This window comes from Odocoileus virginianus, chromosome 5, assembly GCF_023699985.2.
Source record: "Odocoileus virginianus isolate 20LAN1187 ecotype Illinois chromosome 5, Ovbor_1.2, whole genome shotgun sequence".
Taxonomy (NCBI): domain Eukaryota; kingdom Metazoa; phylum Chordata; class Mammalia; order Artiodactyla; family Cervidae; genus Odocoileus; species Odocoileus virginianus.
In genome coordinates, this window is record NC_069678.1 from 52292707 (window position 1) to 52319404 (window position 26698).

The following is a 26698-nucleotide window of genomic DNA, read 5'->3' on the forward strand; positions in this document are numbered from 1 at the left end:
CTTAAACCTGGACATCACCATAGGCTTGGACCTTGACACTTGTCTTTCTATTCAAAATGTGATCATCTTCTCACACGGCTTCAGTAGTTTTCTAGATGCCTCTTGGATTTGTCACTAGCTACTGGGTCCTGGGTTTAAGAATAAAATTGGCACAGTGGGGTAAATCGTGTACTTTCATTTAAATATTTGGATTTATTTCATATTTGATCAAGAAAAGACTCATTTAAGGGAAGGTGGCTCTCATGATTAATTTACACATTAAATTCATACTTTTAGCACTACCATCCCCCAAAAAATGCTCTTAAAAGAAAGAAGTAAAAGAAAGAGCCAAAGAAATATGGCTTGCTGGTTGCCCACCACCTGTTCCTCTGTGCATGTGTAGAACAGGATCCCTGGATTCTTTGGTCTGTGTCTCTAGGCCGTGATCCAGGAAGCCAAATGACATGGTGTAAATTTCACAGCCCAGCACATTGCTTATGTACCCTGTTGCTTTATAATGTGGAGATATAATACCTGCAGAGCTTATAATGCTTTTATGGAATCTCTACAACTAGTTAGATTTTACTCTAAGTTTTACCTCACCAATCTGCAGATTTTTGTGTTTCCACTCAGGACTGCTTATCACCTATTCTGCACAGTCGCCTACTGAAAATGTGGATGTCCTATATAGTGTTTATAGATGTGGAAATAACAGCTTTCAAATAAGAACCTGCGTGCGTGCTAAGTTGCTTCAGTTGTGTCCAACTCTGCAACCCTGTGGACTGCCAGAATCCTCTATCCATGGGATTCTCAAGGCAATAATAGTGGACTGGGTTGCCATTTCCTACTCCAGGGGATCTTCCCAACCTGAAGATTGAACCCGCATCTTCTACATTGCAGGCGGGTTCTTTACCACTGAACCACCAGGGAAGCCCAAATAAGAACCTACTTAAACATTATGTTTATCAATTTAAAAAATGAAACATAGTTTGCTTTAATTTCTTATATGTTTTATGAAAGAGAGATCAAAGGGTTTCTCCAGGCATGAACTAGTCTGGGGCTTTCTTCTGTTTACCTGAGGTCCCCTGTCTACCTTCTAGACTTCAGATAGTTCAGTTCAGTTCAGTTCAGTCGCTCAGTCGTGTCCGACTCTTTGCGACCCCATGAATCGCAGCACGCCAGGCCTCCCTGTCCATCACCAACTCCAGAGTTTACTCAAACTCATGCCCATCGAGTCGGTGATGCCATCCAGCCATCTCATCCTCTGTCGTCCCTTTCTCCTCCTGCCCCCAATCCCTCCCAGCATCAGGGTCTTTTCCATTGAGTCAACTCTTCGCATGAGGTGGCCAAAGTATTGGAGTTTCAGCTTCATCATCAGATAAGCCCTATGCAATTACAGATGCCTGAAAGATGGGTAGGAAGTTAGCAAACAAAATCAGGGAACAGAGGGTTAAAGGCAGGAATGGGAGGGGAGTGTAAGCAGTCCTTCTCAGTAGTAGTAGATTCTACATAATGGTGTTAAAATGAAACTTTGTAGAAAAGCTCCCAACTTTTTTCTCCCCTGCTTAAAACCTTTCACTAGCTTCCTCTTTCCTAATGAAAGTGATCGAGTCTTCTGCCCGCTTTCAAATGTCACATTACTATTCACCTATGTTGAGATCTATAGATCAGGACACTTGCCTTTAAGTTTGTCGCTTACAGTTCTCAAGAGGAAGGGACATGCCTGTTTATTTTAGTCAGGCTTCCATCTCGAATATTGTTTGACCACATATCTGGCACTGTGGCTCAGCAAAGTTGATAGATAAAATTAACCATCACACCAGGCCTTGTAGGGTCGCCCAGGGAAGCACCAGGACTGTCAGGAGTGAGGGTGGGAGGAAGAGGTGGGAAAGAGCATCTGTTGTGGTTTTTGAGGAAGCATCAGGCAACGGAGGGTAAGCAGGCTTAGGATAGGATGGCATGAGTGATTTTGGCAGGCTTCTGTGTTGGGCTGTCCTCAGTTGTCTGGTACCCGGGAAGGGTAGGGGAATGTGGGCCCAGTTTGTTAGAGACTGGGGGAGGGTGGATATGGGCTCTCAGTTGGTCAGTTTGTATATGATATATGTTCTCCTAGGCAAGTCATCTATTATGTCTGGTGGCTTAGTCACAAAGTTGTGTCCAACTCTTGTGACCCCATGGATGGTAGCCTGCCATGCTCCTCTGTCCATGGGATGTCCTAGGCAAGAATACCGGAGTGGGTTGCCATTTCCTTCTCTGGGGGATCTCCCTGTCTCAGGTATTGGACCAGAGTCTCTTGCGTCTCCTGCATTGGGCAGGCAGATTCTTTACCGACTGAGCCACCAAGGAAACCCCTTATTATGTCTAGGAACTGGTTAGTCTTGGGTGAGGTATATCCCAGGGTCATCAAGGACCCAGATGTCAAAACATCAGAATAAAGGGACATGCATAGTGTACTAGCATTTAAGGGCTTCTGACTTCGGCCCTTTTCCAGCTTTCTCTCTGCTCCTAGTCAAGCCAAGCTGAACTATTTTCTATACCCTCGACTGGTTGGTCTACTACTTCCCCATCTCAGGTATATATGTTTTAAAAATTAGTTTATGCCAGGTATTCTATGAATTGCCAGAGAATGCATAACAGATAAGAAGAATGTGTTTCTACACCTATCTTTCCCTGATCTTCTCAAAGACTTTATGCTCTATACTGTATTTCTCTACACAGGAATAGGATTCCATCTCTTCTTCCCTTCAAAAGGACTTTGTTACTTTTCCTATGTTCTTTAATATTTTCTGCTTAACATAAATATTCATGTACCTTTATTCTTACTTCTACTCCCAGATTATGAAGCTTGTTGAGGGCAGGTGTTTGATTTTATTTACATATAGTCACATGTTTCTTAGTAGTGTGTTCATAAATGGGTATTGCTTTATTATCCATGCAAAAAGTAAACTTTAGTTATACTTTTTAGCTTAGGTAAATGTTGTAGATGACAATTATGCCTTTCAAGTATAGATCCCTTTTCTCCAATAACCGATAAAGCCTAACAAATATTAACTTTGTGGGGAAATTGCACATTTCTTTTGTTTGACTTAATTTAAGTAATATTTTTAAATTTTAAAATACTTTAAAAATTTCTTCTAGCCAGTGCATTACCTTGGTATTTTTACTCTTAGTTTTTCTCATCAGTAGACTAAGATTTGAGAATGAATAAGGAAAAACATCAGCATGATTTTAATATATGGTAATTCAACATATTTCATGGTAGGCTTGATTTATTTTAGGCAACATTTTCCTTTAAACAATGCTTTTGCTTAAAATTAGCATTGCAGTTTGGTAACTACATAACTAAAAAGAACTTAAAAACAGTATAAAAAAAGTCAATTCAACAATCAAAATATCTTTGCAGCTGGCGTTGTGGAACAAAACCCTAGAAGAAAGGAAGAATCAGAAATGATTCTAGGAGTCAGGGCAGACCACTACTAAGAGGGTCCGATTTGGGGGCCTTCTCACCAAAATCAAAATCCAGCTGGATAATTTCTGGTCTTAACAGACTTAATGAATTCATTCTATTGAGGGAGATGAGGAAGTAAAGGATCCAGTGTCAGTTCAGCATCCTCAAAATCTGGAGCTCAGATTCCTCCAGAAGTCCAGCAAGACCAAGGCATTTGGAGGTAGGTCAGGAATTTGCATGAGATATAGGTCATACAGTAGTAAGACAAACAGGCAGGGGTAAAGTGCAAGGAAGATGCATAGTAAAAGCAAGGGAAGGAGAAGGAAAGAACAAGTTAAAAGCAGTGAGAAAGAGAAGGGAAAGGGCAGAACTAAATGAGGAGAGTGAAGACAGGTTTCCATCACAACCAGAGGCTTCCTGAAACATTAGGGTATGAATGCGGCAGCACTTTTCCTTGGCTCAAGTCAGAATTTCCTCTCCTAAAGACTTGAATAGGGCTTCCCTGGTATCTCAGTGGTAAAGAATTTGCCTGCCAGTGCAGGAGACATGGGTTCAATCCTTGGGTCGGGAAGATCCCCTGGAGAAAGAAATGGCAATCCACTCCAGTATTCTTGCCTGGGACATCCCGTGGACAGAGGAACCTAGCGGGCTGCAGTCCATGGGGTCGCAGAGTTGGGCTTGACTTGGTGACTGCACAGCAAGACCTGAATCAAGAGTCAACATGAAGTCTCTGCCGCTCTTTATGGCCAGGCTTTTTATCAATATCAAGGCTTAATCAACAAAGGTGGTATCTTGTTTAACAGGACACCATGAATCATTTTTCATGCTTTAGTACCTATTGAATTCCAGTAAATATAGAAAGCTACCGATTTTGAATGGGATCAGCCTGCTTTTGTCTCAGCAAAGGTCAAAATGTGGAATCTCTAATTGTTCCATAGCTGTGTCCAGTCAGATCAATGCTTATTAGGCTTTTACTAGGTGTCAGTGGGCTTCCCTAGTAGTTCAGCTGGTAAAGAATCTGCCTGCAGGAGACCCTGGTTTGGCTCCCGGGTAGGGAAGATCCCCTGGAGAAGGGATATGCTACCCACTCCAGCATTCTTGGGCTTCCCTGGTGGCTCAGAGGGTAAAGAATCCACCTGCAATGTGGGAGACCTGGGTTCGATCCCTGGGTTGGGCAGATGCCCTGAGGGAGGGCATGGCAACCCCTCCAGTATACTTTCCTGGAGCATCCCCATGGATAGAAGAGCCTGGTGGGCTACAGTTCGTGGGGTCACAAAGAGTCGGACATGACTGGGTGACTAGGCACAACACATCTGTTAGCACTGACAAGACATAGGGGGTAAGGCATAAAGATGGGTAAGATACTGTCCTTATCTACTGAGAGAGAGGAATACAAGGAAACAGGTCAATGCCATGTGGCTCCTAGAGTTATATAGGCCTTGAGATTAAAAGCATGTTGGTCATGTGTGGACCATTACAATTAGGTCAGTTGCTGTTCCTTTAGATGTAACACAGGAAATTGCAATAGTTGAAAGATAGTAGGAGTTAGAGACTATAAGACTTTTTTTTACTGTCTGAGGAATGTTGGACTTTATCCCATGGATATTGGGGATCACTGGAAGACTCTAAGCAGGAGAGTCACATGATCTATTTAGTGACAGTAGATCACTCTGATATCAAGGAGGAGGGAGAATTTGAAGGACAATATGATGGAAGTGTGGGGGCCAATTGGTAAGGTAATCATATATCCAGATTTCCTGGAACAGCTCAAATTTATGCTCTTTTTTTCTAGCATTTTAACTGCAAGTTAATTACACTGGTCCAGGTATGATATGATGTTCAGAATTCATCAGGGCTTGTCTTATAGATGGAGAGGAGGGACTGCCCAACACATCAACAAGAACAGGAACTTTGACACTTACTCAGTCTCTAAAATCCACCTATTACGTAGACCTGCGCAGGGATAAAGAGATGCCAGTGAAAACTTAATATATCCACTGAATGCTAAGTATTACAAACATATAGTAGCTGACTGGTTCACTACTCAATAGGCTTTCTGTTTGTCAGTTCAGATTATACTTGCTTGAGAAATCTGAAAAGAAATGAGAAGGAAAGTCATAAGCAATTGGTCAAGGAAGTAAGAGAGATAATCCTTAGTTGTACAGAGGCTTGAGACTTGCTCCTGTTCTTGAAATGCAACTGAATTTTCATGGAAGGTTATGATATTTGCTTGAGGACAGCAGAAAGGGCCATGAAACCTTGTTAAAGTTTCATCAGTCTGGGTTCATTATAACCTTGGAAGATTGCAAGTTTAGAGGCAGTTTAGTCAACTGCAAGAAACAATCGTTCATTTCTCAGTGGATGCATTTAATCATGAGCTGTCACTTGGGCCTCCTATTAGAACCCAGAAGGTGTTACTTGGTGGCAATGATTGGGGAATATTTTAAAAAGGAATGAAGCAACCAGACCCAAGAGAAAAGAGATGTTGCTATCAGAAATGCACTTTAGCAGAAAAAATATGAATATGAGTAAATGAAAAGGGTGAAGAGCTGTTCTTGATTTTATTTTTAAACATTCTTCCATCCAGGTTTTCTTTTTGCACTGATGAGGCGGGCCCTTCCTCCACTCTAATCCCACTATTACCTTGTATTTATGTAGCACTTATCTCCCAGAAGCTCTCAGGGTTACCTCTGAATCCATGCCACTTCAGAAAGTATTGCTTAACGAAGTGGGATGTTCTTATTTAATCCGCCACATCATTAAATGCTCTAGTGGGAGCTTGGAGCTGGATTTGCCTTAGGCTGGTGATTGTGGGTTGGGCTGCACACGTGCATGTCACTGCTCCATAGTCACTCAGGCAAGAGGAAACATGGGATGACTTTGCAACTAGGAGCTGGGCCTGTTATCATACCTATGCTTTCAACTGTGATGCAGAGTGAAGTTTCTAGTCTGCAGAGAATTATCCAGTTTGCTGACTTACTGTCATGGCTCCTGAAGTCCCTAAAATAGTTCTCTGGATTATCTCTCTATTTGGGAGCTCTGTCCACAGGCAAGACAGTGTGCTCAAATTTTAAATCTCAGACTGTCATTTGCACAATTTCATCAAATTTACCTCCTCTGGTTTTTGCTTCAAAGAAATATAAGTGAATGAAAAAAAAAAAAAAATAGAATCCTCCAAGGCAGAAGGAAATGGGTTTGGAGATAGAAGTATTTTAGTAGTTCCTTCAGAATTTTTTTTTTTTTTGAGCTTTGTCATTCTTAATAAAAGCATGCTTCCAAGGCATCTATAAGTCAATGAAATCAACAGATCACTGCCTTGGATTCACTGAAAGTTGGTCTCTTCATATTTTTCATTTAGCTAAAAATTGACTTTTAGAAAAGTTAGGTAGATTAAAAGTAATGCCTTGTATCCATATAGTTCTGCTGCTGCTGCTAAGTCACTTCAGTTGTGTCTGACTCTGTGCAACCTCATGGATGTCAGCCCACCAGGCTCCCCCGTCTCTGGGATTCTCCAGGCAAGAACACTGAAGTGGGTTGCCATTTCCTTCTTCAATGAATTAAAGTGAAAAGTGAAAGAAGTCGCTTAGTCGTGTCCGACTCTTAGCGACCCCATAGACTGCAGCCCACCAGGCTCCTCCATCCACAGAGTACTGGCGTGGGGTGCTGTATACTCCTAGCAGCCTACAGTATTCTTACTGGGACCTCTTGAAGTCTTTCAAGAAGCCATTCCATTTCGCTGCCTCTTCTTCCTCTTCCTTTTCTTACTTCCCTTTCCCTGTCTTCCTCTTAGAGGTTAGGCAAACACTGTGCTTATTCATTACTATGAAAAAATACTTCAGAATATAAACCAGGAGGCAAGGTTTTGGATACTTAATCTCACATTTGAGTTTATTGTTTATTTTATACATCACTTAAATTGCAGTGCCATAGAATATCAGATAGGCTTACGAGGTGATATTTTTTGGTTGGGTATATTGTTTACTATTTAAGGCTAATATTGATAGTGTTGGTTTTTCATTAAACTGAATGCCTCCTATTAAACTGGATAATCCCAAATATCTGACATATATTGTTCCTGATCCTCAGGGTGACTCCTGGAAGAATCAAATGTATGCCTCTCCCCTCACATAGAGTAAACTCAGGGAAGAATGTCTTCTCAGTGCACCAGCATAAAGATATAACACTCAGTTACAAAAACAATTGCTAAATCACAGTTAATGTCAATTTGGATTAGAAGAAAATTATGTCACCAATATTTATTTAATTAATTTGATTTAAATTTTTATTTGGGAACCAGCTAAAAGAACCAAGAGTAGTTTTCTGCTTCACATCATTGATGTTTTTGTTGCATGAAAAAAAGACACATACGTGAGCTAAAAGTTGACAAACTTTGTCCAGATCTCCAGAATTTACATTAAAAATACAAAGCCAAAAGGTATATATGTTATAGTTGTTAAAGGTATTTATTTTGTAATGGGGTTGACTTTTTGTGCACTGTATATGTTGACATGTTATAAAGGTTTTTTTTTTTGCTAGGTACATAAAAATAGCCTTTTGTATTCTTTGTATTACAATGTGATCACACTCTGATTAGAAGGAGATTAGTTAACAAGTCCCCCTTTTTGTTTATTCTAGGATTCAAGAAGGATTCATAAAACACCACTGCATAGTAATGCAGCTATTACAATGATCTATTTGGGGAAAAATGTGCACCTAGCTTATGATCACCCAGATTTCCGGGATGAAATAAAAGTTTATCAACAGCACTGTGGTGGAGAAAACCTATGTGTATACACAGGCAAGCTACTTGAAAAAGGTACACATAAAATGTGAATTTTTTAATTGCTTGCAGTTGATGCTATAGATAAGCTATTGTTGATATAATGTCAAAATGACTTCAATCACTCTATGAAATTATGCATATCCAGGGACTTATAAACCAGCTGCCTAAAAGTAAATCCAGATTTACTGCTCCATGATTGAAACTGAAGCAGCAATTACTCTTGCAGATTGTGGAAGAAAGAATTTGGAGTGATTTAACCCAGTAACAGATTAATCTTGAGATATAGATATATGATCATTAAAATGTTGCACGAATAACTGTCCCCCAAATTACAAGTTAACTATTTGGCTTTCCATAGTGAATTATATCATACACTATTCTAAGAGAAAAATATTAGATTGGCAATTTATTCTTTAGAAGTATGCTGAGATAAAATCACAAATCCAATAACACTCAGGGTGGACCACACCTAAATAATGCAGTACAAAATTTGGCTAAATGCTTTTATTACATTTTCATTTCCCTTTGATCATAAATCCATGTTTGTTAGCATAAGATAATTTTTATATCCAATATAGGATTTCACATATTGTACCAAAGTGTTTTTTGGTCAATATTTAGTTCTGTGGAACTGCAGTTAAAAGGAATTGTTGTTATGGGATTCTATTTGTTATTTCCTTGCTTAAGAAACTCTTTAGAAAGTGATAGAGTTTTTACTGATTAAAAGAAATATTTATATTTGGGTTATCTAGATATTGACTTAGCGATTGAAGGGAGGAGTTGGGAGCAAGCATGGTGTTGTTAATTTTGACTTTTCTGATTTCCCTCATCAATCAAAAACAGTGACTATTAACTTAAAAAAGTTCTAACACTTAAAAAGAACTATACATATTTAGGGATAAAATATTGAAAACTTTCCAACATAAGGAAGGATAAACATTTGAATGTTGGTTTTAACTTAGAGTAAAATATCATATATTATAATTAATTATATACATATCAAATATATAATGAACTATATATATTGTTTTGTAATGAAAAACATTTTTCTTTATAGAAGTGTAAAATATTTCTTTGAAAAAATGCTAGAAATTATTTTTCCCATTTTATGTACTTGCCTGCATTATGATTTACCTTGTTTTATTTTGTCATAGCCTTTGAGAATTTGTTCCTTTTATTGTGTAGATGAGAAAAATGAGAGGCATCAGAGGTACAGACTTCCCCGAGGTCACACTCCCAGCTCTGACCAGGGTTGAGAGCCGATTCCACCCCTCCCCACCACTAGGTGCAGGACCCTTGTTTAGTATTAAATACTATCTGGCTTCCCTGGTAGCTCAGACAGTAAAGCGTCTGCCTGCAATGCGGGAGACCTGGGTTCGATCCCCGGGTTGGGAAGATCCTCTGGAGAAGGAAATGGCAACCCACTCCAAAACTCTTGCCTGGAAAATTCCATGGATGGAGGAGCCTAGTAGGCTACAGTCCAAGGGAATGCAAAGAGTCAGACATGACTGAGCAATTTCACTTCAGTTCACCATCTGGCCCCAGTTAGCTATTCTCAGTAGCAAAGTGTTTCAAATATTTTCATAATATGAGGGCTATGAAAACCCTAATGATAAATGATTGCACTTACTTTTTGAACATATCATTTTCAACTATTAATTTAGAAGAATTTCTAAAATTAGCTATAGCCTCAAATTGGAATTAACATAATGAAACTTTTCCTGGGTCTTGGATCATGCCTTATCCAACAGAATTCATATATAATGACTTTTTGACTGTTGGAAAATGTACATACAATTGGAAAACGGACAAGACTTGGCTGAAGGATTTTCTGGGAGATGATATCCACTCTGTGATAAGATTGCAAAAGGTTACTGGAGAGTATTACTCAGCTAAGTGTTATTTTGCATGCATATTGATCCTAGGACTGACTTTATGTTATGTCATTGGACAATCTTAAATAATAGGATGTAATGGGTTCTTAAATAATTGAATCCTGTCCACACAATAATTTTATCTCAGCTTGCCCTTGATTGCTAGGAAAGTAATTGTTCAAAACTGAAAAAGTTGGGTGTCTTCAAGTTAGCTTGTAGTTCAGCAGTCTTAGCAATTTAGCTGGACTGAAAAGAATCTGCCCTTTTACAGATCAAAGCTGTGTGTGATTCAGTGAAATGTGAATAAGTTTTTAGAAGATTTCTGCTTTAAGAAAAAGGTCTTTTAGCATTATGCTTGGAGCAGTAAACTCATTAAAAATGTGGTATTTATTAATTTGTCTTGCTTTTGGATGAGCATAACCAAAAATTAATTATTTAGGAACATAGCAAGTGCATCTTTTATTATAATAGTGATTCATGATGTCTTGTATCAGGCCATAGATTGATTGTGTATTATGTACACCTGTGAAGGTACAGAATATTTCTGCTACTTGTAAAGAGTACAGTTCTTCACAGCAGTTTTATTTACCGTCCATCCTTTCAAATAAGGCAGATGCTGGCCTCCTGGGTTCATATGGATATGAAGAACAAAGTAACTTTTTTCTGGCTCTCTTATAATCCCTTTTCTGCCCCATTTTCTTGTATTTCCATAACCTGATCCTGTTGTAACTATGTGCCTCCCTCACTACTTCTTCACAAACACAGCAGATGCTTCACTGGTCCCCCTGCCTCCTCCTCCCACCCCCACTACACACTGTTATCTGATCTTTTCCTGTGCTATTTTCTTTGTAACAGGACAAAGAATTTTAAATTGAAAATTGTATTTTAAACTCAAATCTTACCCATCTTTTAAGATTCAGATTAAGGTTGTGAAGTTTTCTCAGCTGACTTCTATTTTGTTTTATCCCTCTCTCTTGATTGGTCATGGTTCTTAGTCTGTACCTAAAACTGAAGTATTTTATTGTACCTTGACTTATGTTAACTGGTTTTTTTTCTTTTACTTGTTATTATATATTGATTTTTTAAAAAATTAAAAACAATAGATGTAGCTTGCATTCCATAAAGTTCACCCACTGTTAAGTGGACAATTGACTGACATTTAGGAATTTTATAGGGCTGTGCAGTCATTATCACCATTTTCCTTCGTGCCCACACTTTGACAGTGAATCCTCACTCTCATAGGCAGCCCCAGGGCAGCACTAATATGCTTTCAGGTTCCACAGGTCTGCCTTCTCTGGACATCTTGTAAATGAAATCATACAATAGGCAGGATTTTGTATCTTGCTTCTTTCAGTTAGCATATGGTTTTTTTTTTAACTTACTGTATATAATTTTTAAAAATTTAATTAATTTATTTTTTGTTGTTGTTTAGTTACTAAGTTGTGTCTGACTCTTTGCAACCCCATAGACTGTAGCCCACCAGGCTCCTCTTTCCATGGGATTTCCCAGCAAGAATACTGGAGTGGGTTGCCATGTCCTTCTCCAGGGGATCTTCCTGACCCAGGGATCAAGCCTGTGTCTCCTTGATTGGCTGGTGGGTTCTTTACCATCGAGCAAGCTAGAGAGTAATTGCTTTACAATATTGTGTTGGTTTCTGCCATACATCAACATGAATCAACATTCATGCATCTCATGAGTCAACATGAGAGTCATCCATTGTAGCATTCATCAATAGTTGCTCTCTTCTCATAGCACTGAATATATTCTGTTTCGTGGATCTGCCACATTTTATTCATTTACCAAATTGGTGGACATTTGTATTGTTTCCCTGGTGGTTTCCCTGGTGGCTCAGACAGTAAAGAGTCTGCCTGCAATGCAGGAGACCTGGGTTCGATCCCTGGGTCGGGAAGACACCCTGGAGAGGGAAATGGCAACACACTCCAGTATTCTTGCCTGGAAAATACCATGGACAGGCTACAGTCCACGGGGTCAGAAAGAGTTGGACGTGACTGAGCTACTTCACTTCACTTGCACTTTTCCCAGTTTGGGACTATTCTAAATCATGCTGTAATGAGTATACAAAGACAAGATTTCTGTGTCGACATCAATTGCCATTTCTCTTGAGCCACGTCCTAGGAATGGGTTTGATGGCTTTCACTTCCTGAGAATGGGTCACACCCTTTCCAGTTTCTTTTTATCTTTTAGGATTTTTTGGTTGTTGTTGAAAACTCGACATTTTAGATCATGTATTACAGCAGCTGTGGATTCTGAATTTCACTTTCCCTCTGGAAAGTTATTCTTGGTTTTGTTGTTGTTTAATAGCTTATCTAGAACAAATCTGAAGTTCATGCCCTCTTTCCTTGGTATATAGCCATTAATGTCTCTGCTCTGATTATTTTTAATTTTGTTTATATTTTTTAGGCTAATCTCTTAGGCTTGTCTCTGTATTTTCATTGTTTAGTGATCATCCAATGATTTGTCAGAGGTTGTAGTCAAACACTTTGAGCCAGTGTACCCCTGTCTTCTGCCAGTGAGTCTCTTTGTAGGTTTATTAGTTTCCTGGGGCTGACATAGAAAATGCCCCTAAATTTGGTGGCTTAAAATAACAGAAATTTATCATCTTGTGGTTCTGGAGGCCAGAAGTCTAAAATTAAGGTCTTAGCAGGGCCATACTCCCTCTAAAAGCTTAAGGGGAGAATCTTTCCTTGCCTCTTCCAACATCTGGTGATCCTTAGCAAAATCCTTTGTGTTTTATAGCATGTAGCTCCATCACTTCAACCTATGCTTCTATCCTCACATGTCATTCTTCTCTGTGTATCTGTGTGTGTGTGTGTGTGTGTGTGTGTGTGTGTGTGTGTGTTGTGTGTGTCCTCTCCTCTTCTTATAAGGCCATCAGTCATTGGATTTAGGACAAAACAAATTCTGGATAATCTCATCTTGAGCCTTCCCTGATTATATCTACAAAGATTCTATCTCAGAATAAGGTCACATTCTGAAGTTCTGAGTATTCATGAATTTTTGGAGGGCAATATTCAACCCACTATAGTGGGTTCAGGAGTACATTCAAAGTTCAGACAGTTTTCAGGTCTGTTTCAACTTTTATTTTCCACCAGGCTCTCATGTTTCCTTTGTATACAGGTGCAAGCTCCCAATAGGACAGGGATGTGTGAATAGGTTGGGCCTACTTCAATCCATGTCATTTCCAGTTAGCTGGGGATGTGTGGAAAGCTTATTGAATGTGTATATGACTGCATTATTGCCTGTATCTCCCTGTTAAATTTCTGGCTAGTCTGCTGACCTGTTGCTTGCTCTAATTAGAACTACAGTCTCATAGTTAGAAGAACCTCTGACCTTCCCTGTTAATTTGCTTCTGGGATTGTAGATTATTACTCATAATGCCACTGACCAAAGTTTTTTAGGTTTTTTTTTTCCTCCAAATCAAGTCATCCTCCACTGACAGTGAAACTGCAGTTTACTTATGGCATGTTCTTCCCTGCTAGAGGGCTTCCAGGTAGTTCTAATGGTAAACAATCTACCTGCCAATGAAGGAGACACAAGAGATGTGGGTTTGATCCCTGGGTTGGGAAAATCCCCTGGAGGAGGAAATGGCATGCCACTCCGGTATTCTTGCATGGAGAATTGGGTTTTGGAATGTCTAGGGTGAGACTTCTTCAAAGAGCATTATAGAGACATGGAATGATTAAAACCTGTTAATTACAAGCAGTGGTTCTTAATTTATTGGTGAGACTTTTGGGTGGGTAGGGGATCAAGAAGGGATCTCAAATCTAGGCATAACTGAGGATAGACTGAAGATAGAATGATTCTGCCTCATCCATATATGTATCAGGATGTTTTGAGTCACAGCTAAAAAATAAATTTATTTAAAAACACTAGTGAATTAAAAGATAGTCATATAGAAGCATTACTGAGCTCATAGTCACCTTTCGTTGTGTGCTTTATTGGTAGATAGCATAGCAACATAGAAGTGTGGAGTCCAGAGACATGTTTGGATTCAAACACTGACTCTCCCACTTACTGTATGATCTTGGCTAAATTACTGAATCCAACTAAACTTAAATTTCTGCATTATAGAAACTAATGATGGTAATATCTGCACTTCATATGGTTGTCTAGAAATAATACATCCAAAGTAATCAAGCATAATGTCTGGCCATATTAAGTGTTCATATAATTTTAGGTTTTATTATTTTATTATAAATCAAAGAGTTTTATATTACCTTGGAGTATTTGTTATACTATATATATGCAATAGAATGTGTTTTTGTGATTAAAAATTGTCCTCAAGTAAAGCAAAAGAAGATCTAGAAAATAATATTGTACTTATCTGCCAGAAAAATGTGATTTAGAACACGTTAGTTCAAAGTCAGTTGCTTTCACTAATGTATTTCCTTTTTGAATTCCAGAGACCTTTCAGTTTATTTCCAAGAGGCACCAAGGTTTCCCCTTCAGCCTCACCTTTTTCCTGAATGGGATACAGGTGAACAGGTTAAGCTCCTGCTGTGAATACAAGCATCGAAAAGGTTCCAGACTTGGAGGCAAACGAGGCTACTTCGGGTTTGTGTGTGTCGAGAGATCATCTCCTTGTTACAAGTATGGAAACAAATGTTCTTTGGTAGAGGGCAATTTTGCTACATGCTCCTTTGTATGCTTTTACTGATGTATTTCTCAGCACAATTTGTTAAGAATCATACTAATGTAGATGAGCCTAAAATATCTAAGGTTAAGGTTGTTTATCACAATCCTGTATGTTGTATTTAAAATTATAAGATGAAAAGTAGATTTTCAGTTGTATTATATAGTGGGGATAAAAGCTGGTGGTGTTTCAAATTCCATTTCTTTTCTACCTCTTCCTTTCCTTGTAATGCTTAAGTTCTGTTTCTAAAGGGAAAGAGGGAGGTTTTTTCCCCACCTCATTGCTCATAGTAATTGATTTTGGGCTGAGCTCCAGAGCATGTGTCAAGCATTCAGCTTATACAATTGGATATTACAGGTTATGTATATTAGGGGTATGCCTTCATTATCGTGTAGCCCAATGATCACTTTCGTGCTGCTAGTTTCAATCTCAGGCATAAAAAAGTACATGTAAACAGGTCAGTTCTGACTACTGTTTATCACTTTTCATATTGGACATTCTATTTGAGATCAGTAGATTTTCTTGCAGGCTTTGTTTAACTTTCTCCTGAAAGTACTCATGGAGAATTAATTGATTCTGTGCCAAGATAGAACATCTTTCTGTGCCAAAGATTCTGACCCATGGAGCACCTTCTGATTGGGGAAGTGCAAGTAATATACCAATAAATCAATGCCAATATACCAATAGTACACCAACCAATTAATCAATGTTGTTCAGTCATCCAGTCATGTCTGACTCTCTGCAACACCATGGACTACAGCATGCCAGGCCTCTCTGTCCCTCACCATCTCCTGGAGTTTGCCCAAGTTCATGTCCATTGCATTGGTGATGCCATCCAGTCATCTCATCCTCTGATGCCCACTTCTCCATCTGCCCTCCATCTTTCCCTGAATCAGGGACTTTTCCAATGAGTCAGCTGTTTGCATCAGTTGACCAAAATAGTGGAACTTCAGCTTCAGCATCAGTCCTTTCAAGGACTGATTTCAAAAATATTCAAGGTTGATTTCCTTTAAGATCGACTGGTTTGATCTCCATGCTATCCAAGGAGCTCTCAGGAGTCTTCTCCAGCACCACAGTTCTTCGAAGGCAGCAATTCTTTGGTGCTCTGTCTTTTAATATATATGAGATGGTAATAAACACAAGATAAGGTAAGGGAGATAAAAGGAATGGCAAGGGGTAAAAGGGTCAGAAGGCAGTATTCTCTTACGTAGGATGGATAGCAAAGGCCTCTCTGATGTCTTTCAAGCAGAAACCAGGAAAAATGTTCCCTTTTTCAAATAGATTTTCAGGTAGAGGAAAAGCATAGACAAAGGGTGTGAGACAGGATGATGCTTGGCGTATGTAAGCTTGTGTGGTCAGAGCACAAATGAGGAATGGGACAGTGATAGAAGATGAGGTCAGAGAGACAGTGGGGTCAAGTCATGCAGAGTCCTATGGTCACGGCAAAGACTTTGACTTATTCTGAGGGGGATGGGAAGCCTCTAAGGTAGGTTTTGAGCAATGGCTTATCATCATCTGACAGTGGCTCTTATGGGAAAAATAAACTAGGGAGGGTGAGGAAACGGTGCAAACTACTTTAATCCAGAGGCAAGAGAATGGTGGAAAGAGCTATAAGAAATTAGGTTCTAGATGAATTTTGAAGGTAGGATTTATAGGATTTATTGATGGATTGGATGCAGGGCATGAGATAAAGAGCAGAGTGATTGAAAAGTTTTTAGCCTGAACAACTTGAAAGATGCCCAGTTAACACAAGACAGACTATGGAAGATGTAGCTTTGGAAGTGGAAGGAAGGTATTTTGGTTTTGGATACACTGAATTAGAGACATCTATGAGATGTGCAAGTAGAAATGTTGAATAAGTAGTTGGATCAGTTAATCTGGTGTCTGGTGAGATGTTCAGGCTGGAGGTATAAATTTGAGAATGGTTTACATATGGATGGCATTTAAAGTCATAAGATGGGATGAATCTGCTTAAGAATGGAAGGCAGTAAGAGAAGATGTCTGAGTAATGAGCTCTTGTCACTTTCATTCAAAAGGAAGGAAGATAAAGAGGAACCAGGAAAAAAAAGCCTAGGGAAGGAAGGCCAATGATTAGACAGAGAAACTAGAGAAAGCAATGTCCTGGAAATGAACAAAATCTTTAAAGAATTAGGCATGATCAACTGGGTCCAAGGTATGGCTAGGTGAAGCAAAGTGAAGACTCTGGATTGAGCATGATTTGGTAATGTGTTGGTTATTGATGATCTTGACACAAGTTGCTATAAGGGAGTGGTAGGAATTCATGTTTGATTGGAGTGGGTTTAATACACAATTGGAGAAGAGCTGAGGCCAGAGATTATAGTTAGCTCTTATTAAAGAGTTTTGCTCTGAAGGATGGAAATTGGGTGGCCGCCAGGAGGGAGGGTGGAGGGGCCCAAGAGGGGCTTATTATTTTTTTTAAGATTGGCGATATCATAATATCGTTAAAAGCTGATAGATAGCATTAATAACGGAGGAAAGGAAAGCATTGATCAGGCATGATATAGAGGCAGATATTTAGTGCTTGAGTAGATGAGAAGAGATGGGATCTGGGGCTCAAATGGAGGTATTAGCCTTAGATGAAGTAACAGGAAGAAAGATGGCTATAGGGCAGAGAGAGATGTAAATTGGTGGATGTTTTTGGACCACCTGGAAGTTCTCTGCTGATTGTTTCTGTTTTCTGGTCAAACAAGAACTTATCAGCTGAGGTTAAGGCTAAGGGAGGAAAAATCTGGAAATTATAGGTGAGAGAAGAGGTACAAGTGGCACAGTGAATGGTCTAGGGCAAGTAGTAGGGATGCTGAGGTGCACTTAGGGCATACTTGCAGGTGCTTTTCTGTTCCAAGTCAAATATGCCTTTTCCATATTTGTGGGCAAGTCATTTAACACATTTCTGTTTAACTGGCAGGAAAGCTAATAAGTTTGTGTACAATCACGCATGTGTGAACACGTAGCACTCACTGGGAATTGCTGTATAAATCCAAGCTATAAAATGTTTGGTCCTAAACACTTTCTATGGAGGTTTAATAATCAGTACCAAAATCTGATTGATGGCATCTACTCTCCTATTCAATTCTTACGAGCATCTGTACAATTCTTTATATGATTTTACTTGGTTTCCTCTAGCTTCTTTCTTTGAATTGTTCAAGCTGAGAAAGATTGAAGGCAAAAGGAGAAGGGCATGGCAGAGGATAAAATGGTTAGAAAGCATCGTCGACTCAATGGACTTGAATCTGAGCAAACTCCCGGAGACCGTGAAGAATAGAGGAGCCTGGATGCTGCAGTCCATCAGGTCTCAAAGAGTCAGAAACAACTTAGTGACTGAATAACATCAACAAATAAAATGGTTTGGGTATTTAAGAGTAAAGTCTTTTCAGTCAGTCAGTTCAGTCACTCAGTCGTGTCTGACTATGTGATCCCATGGACTGCAGCATGTTAGACTTCCCTGTCCATCACCAACTCCCGGAGCCTAGTCAAATTCATGTCCATCGTGTCAGTGATGCCATCAAACCATCTCATCCTCTGTCGTCCCCTTCTCCCACCTTCAATCTTTCCCAGCATCAGGGTCTTTTCAAATGAGTCAGTTTTTCGCATCAGGTGGCCAAAGTATTGGAGTTTCAGCTTCAGCATCAGTCCTTAAAATGAATATTCAGGACTGATTCCTTTAGGATGGACTGGTTTGATCTCCTTGCAGTCCAAGGGACTCTCAAGAGTCTTCTCCAACACCACAGTTCAAAAGGATCAATTCTTTGGTGCTCAGCTTTCTTTATATTCTAACTCTCACATCCATATATGACTATTGGAAAAACCATGGCTTTGACTAGATGTACCTTTGTTGGTGAAGAACTGTCTCTGCTTTTTAATATGATATCTAGGTTGGTCATAGCTTTTCTTCCAAAGAGCAAGTGTCTTTTAATTTCAAGGCTGCAGTCACCATCTGCAGATTTTGGAGAAAAAAAAAATAAAGTCTTTTACTGTTTCCATGTTTACGCATCTATTTGCCATAAAGTGATGGGACCAGATGCCATGATCTTAGTTTTCTGAATGTTGAAATTTAAGTCAACTTTTAAACTCTCCACTTTCACTTTCATCAAGAGGCTCTTTAGTCCTTCTTCACTCTCTGCCATGAGGGTGTTGTCATCTGCATATCTGAGGTTATTGATATTTCTTCCTGCAATCTTGATTACAGCTTGTGCTTCATCCAGCCCAGCATTTCTCATGATGTACTCTGCATATAAATTAAGTAAGCAGGGTGACAATATACAACCTTGATGTACTCCTTTCCCAATTTGGAACCCGTCTGTTGTTCCATGTCCAGTTCCAACTGTTGCTTCTTTACCTGCATACAGCTTTCTCAGGAGGCAGGTCAGGTGGTCTGGTATTCCCATCTCTTTCAGAATTTTCCACAGTTTGTTATGATCTACACAGTCAAAGGCTTTGGCATAGTCAATAAAGCAGAAATAGATATTTTTCTGGAATGGTCTTGCTTTTTCAATGATCCAATGGATGTTGGCAATTTGATCTCTGGTTCCTCTGTCTTTTTTAAATCCAGCTTGAACATCTGGAACATTCACAGTTCATACACTGTTGAAGCCTGGCTTGGAGAATTTTGAGCATTACTTTACTAGCGTGTGAGATGAGTGCAATTGTGCAGTAGTTTGAACATTCTTTGGCACTGGAATGAAAACAGACCTTTTCCAGTTCTGTGTCCACTATTGAGTTTTCCATATTTGCTGGCATATTGAGTGCAGCACTTTCACAACATCATCTTTTAGGATTTGAAGTAGCTCAAATGGAATTCCGTCACCTCCACTAACTTTGTTCATAGTGATGCTTTCTAAGGTCCATTTTACTTCAAACTCCAGGATGTCTGGCTCTAGGTGAGTGATCATACCATCGTGGTTATCTGGGTTGAAGATCTTTTTGCATAGTTCTTATATATTCTTGCCACATCTTCTTAATATCTTCTGCTTCTGTTAGGTCCATAAGATTTCTTTATTGTGCCCATATTTATGTGAAATATTCCCTTGATATCTCTAATTTTCTTGAAGAGATCTCTAGGCTTTCCCATTCTATTGTTTTCCTGTATTTCTTTGCATTGATTGCTGAGGAAGGCTTTCTTATCTCTCCTTGCTATTCTTTGGAACTCTGCATTCAAATGCGTATATCTTTCCTTTTCTCCTTTGCCTTTTGCATCTTTTCTTTTTTCAGCTATTTGTAAGGCCTTGTCAGAGAATCATTTTGCCTTTTTGCATTTCTTTTTGGGGATGGTTTTGATCACTGCCTCTTGTACAATGTCGCAAACCTCTGTCCATAGTTCTTCAGGCACTCTGTCTCTCAGATCGAATCCCTTGAGTCTGTTTGTCACTTCCACCATATAATTGTAAGGGATTTGATTTAGGTCATACCTGAATGATCTAGTGGTTTTCCCTACTTTCTTAAATTTAAGTCTGAATTTGGCAATAAGGAGTTCATGATCTGAGCCACAGTTAGCTCCCAGTCTTATTTTTTCTTACTGTATAGAGCTTCTCCATATTTGGCTGCAAAGAAGATAATCATTCTGATTTAAGTATTGACCATCTTGTCATGTCCATGTGTAGAGTCTTCTCTTGTGCTGTTGGAAGACGGTGTTTGTTGTGACCAGTGCTTTCTTTTGGCAAAACTCTGTTAGCCTTCGACCTGCTTTGTTTTGTACTCCAAGGCTGAATTTGCCTGTTACTCCAGGTAACTCTTGACCCTCAACTAAACTGCACAATTCTCATAGGACATTGGTTTTCAATGTTTTGTTAGCCTCATAATCATTTCTCCAAATGAAATCTGTGAATGTCCCAAGTAGAACATGTGGTGTCATTTGATGTGTCCCTACTGCAGCTCAGGTGAAAGTCAATTCAGTGCAGATTGGTTTAAATGGGGCAGGGATGGACCAGTGAGGGCTACCGCCTTGCTTGTTTGGCTCTGCTCTGTTGAAGATGACTTTGTTTATCCCAGAAACACCGACACTGCAGAACTCCAGTGAAAGTTGAAAACTATCCCTCAGGAGATTGATATCACTTGTAATATTCTGTAACTTCTCCCACACCCATAGTAATACCTTTCTTTAGTTATTTTGAGAGACGTGCTTTCCTTCCCCCAGTTTGTTAAAAATGAAGTTCATTTTAATTCATTTAAAAAATACTGGTTCCTTGAACTTTTATTATGAGAAGGAGGGCAACTAAAACAATAGGGAGTTCTATTTTTACTAAGTGATTTGGAATTACCTGTTTTGAGGTCCTTAGAAAACAAGAAAAGTTCAGCAGTGTTCATTACCAAAATGTGGAGGTTCCACACTGGTACCCATCCCTCAATCATGGGACCTCTTTGAAGAGGCATGGTAGTTATTTTCCATTGCTAAAGTAAAACACAGGAAGAAAAATTGCCTAACCAAGTAGAATGCATACTGCTTTGAGCTTCAGTAATCAGAATCAACACCTCAAATTATACTCAGAAGTCAAATAGGTAGTCAGTGACGAGGAGAGCACAGATGTTACCCACTTTGTTTGTCTAATTCCCTTAAGCAGATGGGCCATAAAACGTCTGCACAGGCAGTAGGGAGGCATCAAAGCCTCTACACAGTCACAACATAAACTAAAAGTAACGGCATATCAGAGGCTCCAAATCAATGGATTCGGTGGTGCCATTGATAAGGGAACAACAGCTTGAACAGAAGGCAATGCTAGTAATCATAGTCTTTGAAGATTCATGACACCTTTATTCCAAGGAAAGCAATGTGCTAAGCATATCATCATTATAGTTGAGAAATAATTTATCATGCTAATATGGGTGAGGTAAGTGTGTTCTTATTATCCCATTTTTCACAGCCTCTGATAGTTAGAGTGCCTATCCATTTAGCCTTATTTTACAGGGAGATAGTGAAAGGATAAGTGATATAACTAAGCCCTCATATTTGCTACTGCTAGTCTAGGGATGGCTGAAATTTAGTGAGATCTTCATTTGAAGAGATTGCCATTAGTTTTGATCCACACTGAGGCGATTTTCAGATTTTTACGTATGGTTTCGATTCTTCCTGGACTGACAAGTCTTGACGATATTCTAATCCCACTCTAATTGGCTCAGTTCACCAAGAGTTGTGAGACATGGAGAGAAGGGCCTGGGTAAAGTTCTGGAGGAGGAGTAGGGAGACCAGTAACTACCAGGCACCTATTTCAGGTGACAGATTGTCTCTAGGCCTTGGTAAAAACTTCTCCACATTGTGTTAGTCTCTGGTGAGAGCGTGAGTACTTGCTCTGGTGGTAAGCCCAGCCGTGTGTGACATTTGTCTGTGTAAGCAGTCATCTGAGAAGGCTGTAGCTGTAATTTATTAATATGGGTGTGCTTCAGTGTAGGTGATGGAGTCTAATAGTCCTGAGCTGAAATCCAGGTTCATCACTAACCTGCTGGGTGAACCTGGGCAAGTCATGGAACTAAAGCCTCAGTCTCCTCATTTGTAAAGTGATGATGATAATTCTTAAGTAACTTGTCTGTAGAGGAATATATCCTATAAGATCATGTATACAAAGTCTCTCGCACAGAAGGAGCGCTTGATACGTTTATTGTTATCATAGTCATCATATTTATTAATGTGTATTATCATAATTACAATTCCTATTTTGATATTATCTTGAGAAACAGGAAAAAAACTATAGAAGAATTTATTGATCTTAACTTTTTTCATAACTGATTTTTTAAAATATTTTTTAATATCTTAATACATTCATATCATCTGCTGGCTCACCAGATTTGAATTTGAATGACCATATAGCTGGAGATTATTGCCATTTTCAAAGCACAAAAACATTGGTAACAAAAATCAACAGAGGGTTGTGGTACAGGTTTCAAAGTTGTTATGTGTTAGTTGCTCAGTTGTGTCTCTTTGCAACTCCATGGATTGTAGCCTACCAGGTTCCTCTGTCCATGGAATTCTCTAGGCAAGAATACTGGAGTGGGCTACCATTCCCTTCTCCAGAGGATCTTCCTGACCCAGGGATCAGAACCCAGGTCTCCTGCTTTGCAGGCAGATTCTTTATTGTCTGAGCCAGGGAAACCCATGGGCTTTAAAAGACCATTCTAAAAGTAATGACAGTTCTATTACAATAAGCACTCAGGCTCCTGAAATATTTGATTAAAGGGTACAAAAATATTTTTGTTTCTTAAAAAAAATAAATCATTTATTTAGATTCAACCTTACAGGTAAGTCTTTTTTTTAATTGTGATGTTGGAATAATAAATTATCAAAGACTGAATAACATCTTCTGATAACTTTTATTTTAGCTTACTTTTACTGATAAACCTGAATGTCCATTTATCACATAATTCTAATTTAAAGACTTAAATATCTATCTATCTCTCTCTCTACTTGACTCTGTTCTAGAGCCAAAAATATACTTTAAGGCACAAAGCTTAGTTTGAGACTATAATTCATAGTTACTAAGTTGCTTCCTTTTCTTGTTTATTATTGTAGGTAAAACTAAGATTTTTTTGTGTGTTTACTTACAAGATTGTTATGTTGATAAGAAAAAAAGTAGTTAACTTGTGATTAACTATGTGCACTATGATAAATATGTTTCTTGTAACATTTCTTCCTGGGGTAAGAGAAGTAGTTTAAAGACCTTTGTGGTTCTGCTGTATATAAAGATTAATCATGCTTTATGTTAATGTTTTTTCCTAGGTGCATTATTGCAATGGGCCTTGACAAAAAAACAACTTCTCCAAAACCCAGGAAAGAAAAGAACACTGAGAAAAAAGAGGGACAGAAGAAGGGTGAGGGGAAACTGAGGAAGGATAGAGAGTGCCTGATACCAAGAAGGAGAGATATGGAAGGGAGCAAAGCCTCAGCTTCAGTCGTTTTTTCAGCTCAAGAGCTACATGCAGGGCTCAGTGAAGTGAGAACTGCTGTCGAAGAAATGGAACGTAAAGAAAAACCAGGGCAAGATGTCTGGGAAGATGACCAAGGAAACATATTTAAATATGGTAATGCATGACACTATTTTCTTTTGTTGTTGCTGTTGTTTTGTTGAAGTCTTTAGAATATAATTATGAAAATTTGTAAAACTATCCATTAAATGTTGTTACTCAGTTTTGATCCTCAGGCAACTCTGTGGCAAGGAGGACTCTCCCTGATTACCTTCCTCCACTGTTTTGCGAGGAGTTTGATGTGAGTTGGGCTTCCCTTGTTGAGTTGGGCTCAGCTGGTAAAGAATCCGCCTGTAATGTGGTTCTGTCCTTGGGTCCGGAAGATCCCCTGGAGAAGGGAAAGGCTACCCACTCCAGTATTCTGGCCTGAAGAATTCCATGGACTGTACAGTCCATGGGGTCGCAAAGAGTCGGACACGACTGAGTGACTTTCACTTTCTCTCTGTGTGAGTTGTCTTAGAGGAGGGCTGCCTAATTCCAGGAGGTTGGAGGTGCTTGTAGGGGAGGCAGGGAAGAGACTATCTGTGTGGGCGGAGGCTCCGTTCACTTCACCAGAATTTCGCCTATTTTTTTCAGTATCTGATGTACTTGAACTGTGTATTTGAACTGTGTATTGAACTGATGTATTTGAACTGTGGTGTTGGAGAAGACTCTTGAGAGTCCCTTGGATGGCAAGGAGATCCAACCAGTCCATCCTAAAGGAAATTAGTCCTGAATATTCATTTTAAGGACTGATGCTGAAGCTGAAACTCCAATACTTTGGCCACCTGACTCATTTGAAAAGACCCTGATGCTGGGAAAGATTGAAGGCAGGAGGAGAAGGGGACGACAGAGGATGAGATGGTTTGATGGCATCACCAACTCAATGGACATGAGTTTGAGTAAATTCTGGGAGTTGGCGATGGACAGGGAGGTCTGGTGTGCTGCAGTCCATGGGGTCACAAAGAGTCGGACACAACTGAGCAACTGAACTGAACTGAACTGATGTGTTTGCTCTGATGAAATTGATTCTTTGGCATTAGGAAGGCACAGCCTATATGATAGTACAATGAGATAATATTCCATAACTGAAAACATTTGAAAATATAGGCCTGGGGTCCTGGAACCTGTCTGCATTTCTTTTTTTTTTCTTCCTTTGCCTTCCCTCTTCTCCCCTCCCCTTTCCTCCTCTCCTCCTTCCTCTTCATCTTCTTCCTCCCATCCTCCTCCTCTGCCTCCTTCTCCTCCTTTCTTTCCCCTCTAAATGTATGCACACACATGTGTGTGTGTATATATCTCCTTACCTTATATATATATACACACACACACACATCCTCATCTTTTGATGTTGTTGCTATTGTTCAGTCACTAAGTCATGTCCAACTCTTTGCAGCCCCATTAACTGCAGCATGCCAAGCTTTCCTGTCCTTCACTATCCCCCAGAATTTGCTCAAACTCATGCCCATTGAGTCAGTGATGCCATCCAACCATCTCATTTTCTGTCACCCTTGTCTCCTCTTGTCCTCCATCTTTCCCAGCATCAGGGTCTTTTCCATCAGGTAGCCAAAGTATTGGCGCTTCAACTTCAGCATCAGTCCTTCCAATAAAATATTCATGGTTGATTTACTTTAGGATTGACTGGTTTGATTTCCTTCCTGTCCAAGGGACTCTCAAGAGTCTTCTCCAGTGCCACAGTTCAAAAGCATCAATTCTAAGACATTTCAGCCTTCTTTATGGTCTAACTCTCATATCTGTACATGACTGTGAGAAAAACCAAAGCTTTGACTATATGGACCTTTGCTGCAAAATGATGTCTCTGCTTTTTAATACACTGTCTAGGTTTGTCATAGCTTTCCTTTGATGTAGTAGATATTATTACTCTCTCCATTTTAAGAAAATAAGGCTCAGGCATACAGAGAGAAAGTAGCAGAGCTAGGATTCATTCTGTAGGAAAGGAAAAATGACTTTCCCTCTATCCATCTTAGGTTCATTAGCTATGTCCATGTAAATAAAACCAACAGGAGATTAAAAAGGGAAAACAAACAGAAGTTTGCTAGCAGGTGCATCGTGCATATGGATGGGGGCACTCAAAGGTGGGTAACTCTAAGTGGTGGTTAGAACTTGGGCTTATATGGCATCTAATGAAAGAATAGTACATTTTTTTCAAGAAGTGACAAGGCAAAGGAAAATGACTTCGAGCTTCCAGGGACAGCGAATTGTGGGAAAGCAAATATTATGTGGAAACTAATGTTATGTAAGGGCTAGTTTCAGTGAAGTTTATGTTGATTTCTCTGGTGCCATCTCTGGGCTGTTAAGGATCAGAGTTGCCTCCTATGATTAACTTCTGTCCTTCCTGGGAGAGAGGAAAGGGGAGACACCTTCAAAAATTTATGTCCTGGGACTTCCCTGGTGGTCCAGTGGTTAAGAAGCCACTTTCCAATGTAGGGTACATGGTTTGATCCCTGGTCCAGGGAGATCCCAAATGCTACCAGGGGGAGCTGAACCCGTGCACCACAACTACTGAGGCCATGCACTCTAGAACCCTTGCTGTACAATAAGAGATGCTACTGCGGTGAGGAGTCTGTGCTCCCCAGCTAGAGAGCAGCCCCTGCTCTCGGCGACCAGGGAAAGCCCTCACACAGCAAGGAAGACAGCACAGTTAAAAAAGATAATTAATTAAGAGGAAAATATATGCCTTGCTTTTAGGGAAATAGGATGAGGGCTGAGAGCTCTCCTATTTACAACTTCTCAGTTGCCTTCAGCTCAAAACAATCCTTATACCCAAGTGGCATAGTGTGTGGCGGCATACTCTGCTACCTTTAATACCCAGTAAGTTGACTCCAATGAATATTCAGGGTTGATTTCCTTTAGGATGGACTGGTTGGATCTCCTTGCAGTCCAAGGGTCTCTCAAGAGTCTTCTCCAGCACCACAGTGTGAAAACATCAATTCTTTAGAGCTCAGCCTTCTTTATGGTCCAACTCTCACATCCATACATGACTACTGGAAAAACGA

General features: G+C 39.6%; 1 protein-coding gene across 6 annotated transcripts in view; it reads left to right on the forward strand.

Annotated features, from left to right (window-relative positions):
- The window catches only part of ERICH3 (glutamate rich 3), a 116882-nt gene that overhangs the window by 55788 nt on the left and 34396 nt on the right, over positions 1–26698 (forward strand). For all 6 annotated transcript variants that reach the window (XM_070467924.1, XM_020877706.2, XM_070467922.1 and 3 more), the window contains 3 exons: positions 8063–8243; positions 14509–14695; positions 23461–23762. In XM_070467924.1, coding sequence (XP_070324025.1) covers positions 8063–8243; positions 14509–14695; positions 23461–23762 — 670 coding nt within the window. The remainder of the gene's footprint in view (positions 1–8062; positions 8244–14508; positions 14696–23460; positions 23763–26698) is intronic.